General features: G+C 39.2%; 1 protein-coding gene across 3 annotated transcripts in view; it reads right to left on the bottom strand.

The window, feature by feature from the left end:
• Nucleotides 1–12092, bottom strand: part of Sgo2 (shugoshin 2) — a 51189-nt gene that overhangs the window by 31252 nt on the left and 7845 nt on the right. Inside the window, exons 1-2 of one of the 3 annotated variants that reach the window (XM_020173002.2) lie at nucleotides 7460–7580; nucleotides 1833–1961 (exon numbers count right to left, since the gene is read on the bottom strand). In XM_020173002.2, coding sequence (XP_020028591.2) covers nucleotides 1833–1959 — 127 coding nt within the window. In that variant the 5' untranslated portion in view covers nucleotides 1960–1961; nucleotides 7460–7580. The other 2 variants (XM_074071346.1, XM_074071345.1) reach the window with 2 other exon arrangements.

Here is a 12092-nt window from a genome sequence, read left to right as displayed (position 1 = left end):
ATTTCACTTTGTAAGTATTAACTGAAGGTTAGAAGAGAATGATAAGACAGGTGCAGTTTTAAAAAAATGTACCCAGAGTTTGAAGCTGATAAAACAAAGCTAGATCAAAGATGAAGAAAACAGTTGTGAGGAATGCAGAAGTATATAAACAAAAGTTGGCAGTCAGAGAACTGTAATACAGCCTCAGCATTCTGGATAGCTAGATCAGTCACAAAAATGAACTCTGATATTTCTCTACTTTCCTTCCTAGCTTTGGATAGAAGGCAGAATGGAAGAGCTGATCTTGCTGCTCTAACCGGGGATATCCCACAGAAGTTAGTGGGGCCAATTTGAAAATTTTAAAGCCAGTTTTGTGGGTCCAGAACTGAGTAAAATAGTTTATGTTACTAAAGTCCATTTTTTAAACTTCAAGTGAAAGAAGGTAATGTTGGACTGACTTACTGTAATGTTGGAAAGATCATCCAATTCCTGAGAGATCTTCTACCTCTATCCAAAGAATCCTATCTCCTATTCCTAGGCATCTACTCCAATCTAAACTTGATCTTAAAACTCTCTTTAAAAGTAGTATGTAAATATGATTTAAATCACTATTCAAATGCTATCCTGTTGGTAGCAAAAACATTTCAGTCTGAATTCTTTGGTTGAGGTCACCTTAAATATAGTAAGTTCCCATAGTATGTTCAACACATAATTATTTTTTCATAATTTGGCTTCAGATATGACTACATGTCAGTAACATATTACACTGGTAAAAATACAGTGTATGAAAAAATTTTATTTTTTGAGATACGGTCTAGCTATGTAGCTCCATGGTATCCTTAAAATCATGATCCTCTTGCCTTAGTCTCCTGAGTACTGAGATTACAGATATGAGCCACCACACTCAGCTAAATGTTATAAAATATAATAATACTTTTAGCTATTCAGAGAAAGTTGGGGCATCTAAAAAAAAAAAGCACTTTATCACTGGCACAGAGTAGTTTCAGACAGCTCTTCTTGGCACAGATAATAGCAACAGACTAGAACCAATAAATTTCCAGAAACTAAGTGGTAATAACATTTTCTTATTGTACTTCTCAAATCCAGTATATTCCTCAATGGTCCGACCAAAGACAGTAGGAGACAGCCACTGTGAAAGGGGGGCTAATATATAAAATGGCCTGTGAGACGTAGGTAGGTACAACATCATGACTTAAAAAGATTTTCAGGAGGCTTGGCTATTTCTTAAGGCAAAGGAGCTACATCAGCAGTAAATGGGACTAAAAGTATCTCCCACTCCAGCTAAGATAGGTATAAATCATTGAGATAATTTGCATAAGTGATGGAAATTTATCTTGGAGAATGTCCCCATTTCTTTTTTTTTTTTTTTGCCTTTGTGGCACCTTTCCTCCAGAATTTCTGAAATCCCATTTCCAAATGTTTATTGCTTTCCTGGTGAGCTTTGGCTATGTGCAATAACTATAGCACCTTATCTCTGTTAACTACCTCTTGATTGCCCATAGTCACAGCATGCCAGAACAATCTGTTACTCCTTTTAGCTCTGTCCCAGAAAACTCACATTGGTATTTTATTTGCAGGGTAAGAGGTAGCTGCCTTGGGCCACCCAATCCCACTGTTGAAAAATCAGGTATCACCACTGAGGGCAAATCATCAAAACTACTCATCTAATAGGAGTTGAAAAATATGGGAAGGATCAAATGAAAAAAAAATTATCAGCTAACAAAGTAGTCATTTTAGTAATTTTCTATACTTGATCAAATAAGGTGGCAAATATATCAATCCTCCAAGAAAAAGTAAAAATGTGAGCATGCCTTAAAACTAATGGCACTTACTTATTATTTTTGTTTTGATTTTTGAAGCAAGAGAAACATTCAACTTAGTCTTTGAAATCCTTCTGTCTCGCACACGTCTTTTAATTCCTGAGGTGACTGAGTCAGCTTCCATCACTGGGTACTCCATCACTGAGGTGAGAGGAAAAGAAGGGGAATTGCTATATTGACTAATAAAAGTAAAATGGTAACTGACAAAAATCTATTCTAAAAAGTGATAATCATGACTTGAAATATACATGTTTGTACCTAAGTATTTGTAAAAACCTTTGTACAAAGTTTGAAAGTATGAATGTAATCAAAAGCAACTTAAGGTAGAATCCAAAAAAGATAAATGACTATTTCTTCATACCAGGTATTTCTTAATACCAGGTATTTAGCTAGGTACCAGGCACAGGGGACAGGACAAGTTCCCTGATCCCCATGTGCATATAGACATTGTTTTGATATAATGTAAAAAATGTAACCTTAGAGATGAACATGGGGTTTAATGGAAGCACAGAGATGTTTAACTCAGGGAGGCAAGGTACATTAGAGGAACAGGCAGAGAAATTTAAAGTTGTCTATTTATCTATTAGATTTACATTCTATAAGACCTTAAGGTCTAATAGCAGAAACAGGAAGATAAATAACATATTACATTCTACTCTGGCAAGAATAATGACTATAATACACAACACACAGGAGAAGTGGTTAATTCTGGCTGGGCGAAGGAAAAGGATCAGAAAAAGTTTCACTGAGAAGGTACAGTTGCTGTTGAGCCATGTGCTTGGACAAAAACAACCTCCCAAGCTTCCACATTTTCTCCTCAAGCCTCCCTGCCTCCATCAGCAGATACCTAGAAAAATCCTATCACCTGTACTGCCTACCCTCACTCAATACTTAGTCTCTCCACTGCACCTTGACTGCAGGACTATCTCACTATGCTCCTTATGTTTATTTTAAGAATCCCTAGACTACTGGGTCACCTTCATCTCCCTTACTCTAATCCCCCTCCAGCTCTGCACATTCCTCATTTGGTCCTGTGATAGACTGGAAAATGACCCCCCCTCTCCTCAAAGATATCAGGTCCCTATAACTCTAAACCTATGTGGTTAAAGAGTCTACAGATTTGATTAAGTTGAGAATCATGTGATGTGGAGATTATTCTGGATTATCCAGGTAGACCCTAATATCATCACACATGTCCTTACAGAGGGCAGATTTTTCCAGCCTACAAGCTCTCTTCTGGGGTGCGTCTCTTTGTCTGCACTATCTCATAGTCTCGTGGCTTAAATGCCACCCAAATGCCAAAACCTCCAAAATTTGTGTCTTTAGTTTGGATTCTTTACTGAGCTTCCCTGGACTCAAACAGCCAACTGACTATTCCATAATCCACTTGGATAAATAGGTGTATCAAATTTAACCTGCCCAAACTTGCTTCACCAAGAGCCTTCTCCATTTCAATGAATGGCAACACCATCCTTCCAGTTTCTCATGCCAAAACTCTGACATTCCAATTCATCAGCACAGTATATATATATATATATCACATCTTAGAATGTCCACTACTACCAATCTAGTCCAAAGTACTCTCTGTCATGTCTCACCTGAATTTTTGCAACAGTCTCTTATCCCCCTATTTCCAATGCTGCCCTCTCCACAATAGATTAGCATATACAATCTAAAACTCTCTAATGCTGGGTGCAGTGGGTCATGCCTATAGTCTCAGCTGCTCTGGAGGTGGAGATTGGGAAGATCTCGGTTCAAGGACAACCTGGGAAAAAGTTAGCAAGACTCCATCTCAACAAAGAAGTCAAGCATGGAGGTGTACATCTATAATCCCAATCATGAGTCAGCCATAGGTAGGACAATTATGATCCCAGGCCAGCCTTGAGCAAAATTTGAGACCCTATCTGAAAAATAACCAAAAAGCAAAAAAGGGCTGGAAATGTGGTTCAAGTGGTACACAGCACCTGTCTAGCAAGCATGAGGCCTTGCGTTCAAACCCCAATACAGAAAAAACAAAACAAAAACCTCTCCAGTGGCCCCTACTTCTCTCTGAAGTCCTTATGGTGGTCTAGAAGTCACACCACCTTCCCATCATTCTAATTTAAACTCTTTTTTCTCTCCTCCTAACTCATTCCTGTCATGTCACACTGGTCACCAAGATCTAAATATTCCTGGCATATGCCAGGTACTCTTCAGCCACAGGTCCTTTGTGCTGGTTATTCTCTGTTTATTTATTTATTGGTGGTAAGGGAGTTTGAACTCAGGGCCTCTGCTTGCTAGGCAGGCACTCTATCACTTAAGTCATACACCCAGACTTTTTTTGCTTTTTAGGTATTTTTCCAAAAGGGTCTCATGTTTTTGCTGGAGTCAGCCTAGACCTCAACACTCCTCTTTATGCTTCCTGTCTAGCTGAGATGACAAGTGCATGTCATTATACTAGCTTTTATTGGTTGAGATGGGGTCTCACTAACCTTTTGCCCAGGCTGGCATTGAACCACAATCCTTAGAGTAGCTAGGATTACAGGTGTGAGCCACCACACCTTTAGAAAGTCCTTTCACCCAGAGACTCATTCATTCTCTTCAAGTGTTTGGTCAAAAGTCACCTTTTTAGTGAGGCCATTTAAAATTCCAACTCCCTCCTCTAGCGTGTTTTACCATTCTTACCCTTCTCAACTTTTCCCATAGCTTTAAATTACTACCTAACATGCTGTAGAACTTAATTTATTGAATTTAAGTTTCATGAGGTCATAGATTTTTTTTTATTACTATTCATTGATATGGTCTCAGCTCACAGAACAGTACTTGGTGAATTATGTAAACTCAGTAAATAATGACTGAATAAAAAGTAAGCCTACAAACTAAAAACTTGTTAGTCATAAGATTAGGGAATTGCAGGAAGAAGGAATGGCATATGTAAATGCCTGGAAACAGAACCTCGAAGAAAACAGAAGTGGTTCCTTGATGCCAGATAGTGTTAGCCTACTTTTCTACTTCTTTTTACATTGAAACTCCTTTAAAGAGTTATTTCTACTTGCTGTCCCCAATGCATTTCCTCCCTGTTTCAGTTGATCCATACAATGAAGTTTTTTTTTTTAAATTGCACCACTATTGTATTGACTCTCACGTAATGTTGTTAAATCAAATACAGTGGTCAAGGCCCAGTTCTCATTGTACTTGATCTATGAGCAGCATTTAATATCAGATGCCCTCCATTTGAAAGTTTCTTCACTTGGCTTCCAAAACAGCAATTCTTCTGGATTTTCTCTTGCCTACTGGTCACTCCTCAGTCTCTTTTTATGGCTATTCTTCATCCCTCTAACTTCTTACCACTAAGTGTCAGAGATCTCAACCCTTGGGCCTCATCTCTTATCTACAGATTTTCCCTGAGCTATCATTCAGTGTGCTGACCTTTAAATATAAATGCTGGTGATTCTCAAATTTATATTCCTAATCTAGATTTATCCCTTGAACTTCAGATTAATTCATCTGCCTGCTCCTTTCCTCCAACTTAAATGTCTACTGTGCATCTTAAATTTAACATGTCCTAAATTCTGTCCACCCTAAACCTGCCCTACCATGTTCTCCCCAACTCACTAAATGGCAGTTCCATCCTTCCAGTTGCTCAGGTCAGAAACTTTTCTCTCATATACATATCCACTCTATCATCAATCCTGCTTTCACAATATATCTACATGGGCCACTTAGTACTCTGATCCAAGATGGCATTCCCTCTTATATACATTATTGCTGTAGCCTCACAAATGGTGGTACTGCTGCTACCTTCTTTCTCCCTCACTATTCTCAAACCAGCAACCATAATGATCATTTTGAATTCAAGTAAATTCATATAACTCCCATGTTAAAAACCTTCTAGTGGACTTCCATCTCAATCAATCTTTACAATGGCCTATAAAGTAGTAACATAATTTGGCACTTCTCCCCTTTCCCAATTCCCCATCAGTGCATCTTTCTGACTTCCTCACTGAGCTCCTACCATAGTGGCCACTTTTGACATACTCCCAGTGCAGGAGCTTTGCATTTCTTTTATTCCTTTGTACCAATTCTTTCTTCAAATAATCACAGTGCTTGTTTACTTCCTCCAAGTCTTTACTCAAATGTCACTTTCTTAATGAACCTTTCCAGTTCAAAGTACTTAAAATTACACAGTTGTTCTATTCCTGTTTTATTTTTCCCTATTGATCAATGCCTGACAACAACAAAAAAATAAATAATTTTCTTACTTAACTTATTGTCTGTTTTCTCCTACTGAAATGGAAGTTCAGTGGGGTCATGGATTTTTGTCAAGTTTTTTTGCTGCTGAACTCTGTGTCTAGAACAATGCCTGGTAAATAGCATCTCCCAGATAAACATTCTTGGAAGACCTGACTATGGATGAGTGGAAGAACTTTCCAATAGTAAAAATTGGCCAATATTGGAATTGGTCACCTTTGAAAGCACTGAGCAGATGTTGGGAGGTGCCATGCAAATAATGGGAAGATGGTTTTAGGAATTTCTGCAATGAGGAAGGTACTGAACGAGAACCTTTCAACATTAAGGCTTAATGTTTCTTCTAAGTTTTGCCAAAAAGAAATTTTAAGATCAAAGATCATGACCCATAGGCAGTGAACATAAGAACACACAGAAACTCCACACGAATTGATGTCACACACCTGAAAGGGAATCATTTCTCAAAAACTCAAGTCAGGAAAAATCAAATTTCATTTTACTAGTTAGGAAACCACAGCTGAACTGTCCCTCCCTCCTCCAACTGCTGATTCTTACAGTTCCTTTATTTAAAAAATGGCACCATCCAAATGCTTGAGCTAGAAATCAACGTTGTCCTTAACGCTGCCTTGTCACCTGCACATCAATGACTTCACCAAATGGCGCTATAGGAGCCAGACCCAGACCCATGGAATATGTTTCCAGGCTGAGTTATAACCATACAGACACATAAGCTTAAAGATAGTGTTCTGTGATAGAGCCCTAGTCAACATTTCATAGCTATCTGATTTTAACATCTCAACTTCCAGGTTTATGAAATTATAGAAAATAAGAGCATCTTCTTGTAGGGACTGAGCCAATGTAAGTACAATATACAATGTATGGGATCTAGTACACAGCATTCAATATCACCCATTCACATTATTTGCATCTCGGCTATCTCTAAACACAAAATACTCTGTTCCACACCCAGTTCTCCGGAACTAGAAAAATCATCAACCCTATGTTCTACCGAAATCCAACCTGTACGTCAAGAAGCCAGCTCAAGTTCTAGCTCCTCCCCAATCTTCCGTCATCCCTTCGCCTTCTGCCAGCCTCTCTGAGGGTTCCCTCGAGTCCTTGCCAGCATCCTAACGTATATACACCAGGTATTACAATGAGCAAGAACAGAAGCTACTTCCCCTGGGAGCTGACCTTCTACCTGAAGCCCGTCCCCGCCCAGCCGACGCTCGAACCCCGGAGACCAGAGGAACCCACCCGGCCCGCCGAGCCGCGTCAGGGACTGCAGTCGGGATGGGGAGGGTAGAGGGCGGCCAGAGACCCAGGCCGACGGCACCAAGAGGTCCGGCTCGAGAAGAACCCTGATTCCACCTGACAAGGGGCGGCCACACCAGTGTCACAGGTCACCGACTTACCGCTCGTTCGGCGTGGGGTCACCGCCACCCACCTTCCTTCGGGAGCTTGGAGCGCGCCAAGGTTCAAGTTTAAACTCCGCAGCCGTTAGCGGTAACCTCAGCAGCCAATCAGGTTCCGAGAGGGCGGCGCAAAGGAGCGCGGTTACCAGGAAGTAGAAGGGGGAAGGGGCGGAACCATGCGGCGACGTCAGAGGGGTGTGGCTGGACGAGCTGGAGGTTGGAGGGACACTGCCAGCGCGGAAGCGGTCCCCTGACCCTTTGAGCCTTCTGCTGAAGCGCTTATGAGAAAAAGGAAAGGCGTCTCTGTAAAAATTACCTTTTTAAATCAGAACTCTTGAAAGGACTGACAGCCCCTCAAGTCTGTTGGAAGGTTTATGTGGTTTACATTACCGCGAGACTGCCTGCCTACATCTTACCATTTCTTCTGCATCCTTGACTTCCCACGTGTAATGCCAGCCTCTTTTTAGTTTTCATTTAAAAACTTTCCCCGTTTCTTTTTTAACTTTCTGTGGGAAAGCATCAGTGACGTTTCATTGTAAACTCTGGAGCTCAATATTTCAGTCTTGCAGTAATAGTGTTAGTTGAATATACAAGAATGGCATTTCCCATCATCACTGTTGTATTTATCATTATTTTCCAAATTTAGTTTTCTTTCACAAATGACTTTCGTAACGGCTACAAGGCCGGGCATAGTGGCATAAGCCTGTAACTCCAGCACTGAGGAGACTAACGCAGGAGGATCCAAGTTTGAGGCCAGCCTAGACTGCCTAGTGAGATCCTGTCTCAAAAACAGAAACAAAATAAAATGTATACACAGAATTTGGAGAAACTACAAAAAAAAAAAAAAAACCTTTCCTCTTTGTATGCTATTAGACTAAAATAAAATAGTTACATCTAGGTTTTATTTTGTTGGTGGTACTGAGATTTGAAGTCAGGACCTTACACTTGTGTTCTCTACCACTTGAGCCATACCTCTAGTCCTAAATGTAGGTTTAATTGACTATACAGTAATGCAGTTAATTTCATATTCTTTTCAATTTTGTTTTCATCAGGGGACATTTTTCCATCCTATTTTAGAGCATGGAAACAGGTGATGTGAAAGTGCTTTTGTATTAAGGTCTTTTAGTCTAATATTTCAATATCTGATGACATGAATCTTATAAGTAGAAAAGTATTTATTGATTGGCCACCTGCCAAAATTACAAAAAAAATTTCAATAACAGTGGTTTAGAATGCAAGAAACCAGTTATAGAAATTTCTGGTTGCCTAAGAATTAACTAGCACTATATCATGTTTCTGTAGCCCAACACATTAAGTGGCCAATATATATATGCTTCTTTAAATGAAACTTGTCATGGCTCTCCCATTTAATGGTTATTTAATTTTGACCACGTCATTTAATCTCTCTGGGCTTCTGTTTCCTCATTTATAAAATGGAGTTTGATAATAGCATTCAATGTATTTTTATGATGATTCTGGTCAACAGAGCCTTTTGTTATTGTGTTCTTCACAACTGACTCATTTTGTAGCTACGACTGCAAAACTAAAATAAACTCCCCCCTGTACAACAAATACATCCTAACAAAAAAACTAAAATAAATAGAAAAGGGAGACAAGAAAGTCAGAAGTAGGAGAGCTGTTAAAAATTATAGAACAATACCAATATCCTTTTTTTAAGTGCTATCTTAGAGCCAGATAAGAGGATATAAGTGCCTTGCTTTTGAAAATGTAAATTCTTATATACAACCATAAATCCAAAAAGTATAATTAACTGGGCTGAGCTTAACTTGATCTCAGTTTGCTTTCTTTCATTTGCCTCTTGGTATAATGGATAGAGGCAGAGCTTATCGATCCCAGAACCGGGAAGGCTGAGGCAGGTGGATCGTGAGTTCCAGAAGAGCCTGGGCTACATAGTGAGCTAGTGAGCTCCAGGCCAGTCAAGGCTACATGGCAAGACCTTGCCATAATAATAATAATAATAATAATAATAAAGTTTTATAAAGAATCCAGACATTCAGTTAGTTGTAGCTCAGCCTTGAGCTATCTGTTCCTTGTTACAAGTTCCTTATCTATAAAATAAACCAAAGAAATGAGCTTACAGTTTTATTGTGATACTCTTCTGGACTAGTCACTGAATTTTTTTCCTTTCCCTCTTTATTTTTACACTGGTTGTCTGACTTTCTCTACCTAACATCAAATTCCAGTCAATTTAAATTTAATTGTACTGAACTACACATCAAAAAAGCAGAAAGAAAAAAAGGAAGGAAAAAGGTTAACTGCTAAAATTTTTTTAATCCTCTTTAACAGATCAGCATTACTGAAATAAAATTACCCAAGAAAAATGACCCCTGAGCAGAAGCCAAGCAAAAGACACTGCAAATCAATAAACCAATAAAACAAAGTAGAAATAATGTCCTTTCATTTTATCAAACCATCCATCTGATCATTTGTACCAGTCTGGCAGGTTAAATTGTACCAAGTAAAATCACCCAGCCAAGAGGAGGGGGGAGGGGCTGAGAAAGGGGAAGAAGCAGGGGGAAGAGGAGGAAAAGGATATTGCTTGGAAGAAGAAGAAGGAAAAGGGGAGGGGGAAGAAGAAGGAAGAAAAGGAAGGAGAAGGAAAAGGAAGAGGAGGAAGGAGGAGGAGGAGGAGAAGGAGGAAGAAGAAGAAGAAGAAGAAGAAGAAAAGAAGGAGAAGAGAAGAAGGAGAAAGAAGGAGAAAGAAGGAGAAGGAGAAGAAGATAATATTGGGTGGTTTATACCATTTGTGGAAAAGATAAAGGAAAACAAGGGAGTCTTCACAGCAAGTGAGGATCTAGCCACAGTCCTGCTACCCAAACAGCCCTGTGACAGTGCTCTTGATCTTATACAGCCAACAGTGGCACTAAATGCTGCCACTGGACCACTGCTGCTGCTGCCTCCAGACAAAGTGGGTGTGGCCCTGCTGAAGTTTCCCTATCCCTATGGCTTTGCCTCACAACAAAAGTTTATTTCAGTATTTTATGCTACTTTACTATACTAATTATTTCTATTTTTTAGTAAAAAATTCCTGCTGTGCTGGTTGAGCAGTAGGTCATCATAATAGCCACAAGTAATATTTATCAAATATTATGTTGCAGACACTATGTCAAGTCCTTGAAATACCTTTTTAATCTCACAGTGATTCTATTAATGGGTACTATTTCATTTATACAATTGAGGAAGCTTTTCTGGGTTACAGAAAAGTTACATAACTTCTGCAAGATTTAGTGAGTGGTAATAATTGGTATTTGAACCTAGAAAGTTTGTCAGTTTGATTTTGAGGGATGGCATTAATCTTTTGAATTTTCTCATGTTGCCTCTTTGCCAACCTCTTTTTTTTTTCAACATACATTTATGGGGAGTCCCTTTCATGCTTGACATTTTGCTGAGTGTAAAGAGGGATGAGGCAAATTCTCTTTCCTTAAAGGAGAAGGCAAACAAGCAAATAATCCATTCCCCTGCATTGTGATAAGTAGACCTTAAATGAGATTTGCTGGCAACACCATGTGAAACCAGTGCCATATAAAAAATGTAGGTAACTGTGAAGTGGTGTTCTGCGGGTCCAGATTTGGAACATGGGCTATGTCATAGGCTAAAGGTCTTCTCTTCCTCTGAGGTACAAAGAAGAGAAGGACCAGATGTCGGCATAGATGAGTTTGCAAATGTAAGCTTTCAAATTCATACAAATGTAGACTATTATCTATCACTGTTTAAAACATTTGCTTCCTTAAAAATAACCATATGTACATCAAAAATTTGTTGAAAAAAAAAGAAAAAAACTTTGTTGATGCTTTTAATTAAAAACCAAGGTCAGCGGCATGAACCAAAAGCTTCCTTATCTCCTGTAGATGAAAAGTTCCTTTTACAAAGTGAAAGGAAATAATTAGTTTGTGCTTGAACTCTCAACTGTTACTGCATCAACCACCACACAAAGATAGGGCCTCTTAAAATGCAGTTAATTATCCAAAGAAACACAAAACACTGGTTTCACACAGGGTTGTCAGCTTACAAAAACACTGCAGAATCTGAGAGGGAAAAGACAAATACACTACATTGTAGATTCCTCCTAAAATAAAACAAAATTTAGATAATATATGTAAATAAACCCAATCAAATGGGCTCATCATATCTTTCTCAGCCAAAGCAAGAAATTATAAGTAGCTAAATATCCATCCTAAACATTTCTTGGGAAGATTTGTTGAAGAAAATGTTAGGGTGAACATAGGGCAGCCTCATTAGGATCAGACCTTCTCACCCTCACAGGTAGTTTACTGGAAACTCTCTACCTGACCCTAAAGAAAAACAAACATCCACCTTTAGTCATTTACTAGAAACTCCTCACCCGGCCTTGAAGAGTGACAAACACCTGCCCTTAATATATTATCGCCAGAGGTTCTGGGACCAGTTGAGGATTTTCCTGCCCTGTGACCTTCCTGGGACTTCTCACCAACCTCCTTTATCTGTCTGTAAAGCAGCTGTGGCTACAGTGTCTGCTGGAGACCCTGTCTGCCGGCTCTTTCTCCCCAGTGAAACCTATGCTGATGTTGAGATCTCCTCGCCTATCTCTGTGCCTCTTTCAGTCCAGCATCTTTGTCTACATCTATCTCTCCTT

Source organism: Castor canadensis, chromosome 4 (genome assembly GCF_047511655.1).
Source record: "Castor canadensis chromosome 4, mCasCan1.hap1v2, whole genome shotgun sequence".
Lineage (NCBI taxonomy): Eukaryota > Metazoa > Chordata > Mammalia > Rodentia > Castoridae > Castor > Castor canadensis.
This window is presented reverse-complemented; position numbering and strand designations above follow the sequence as displayed.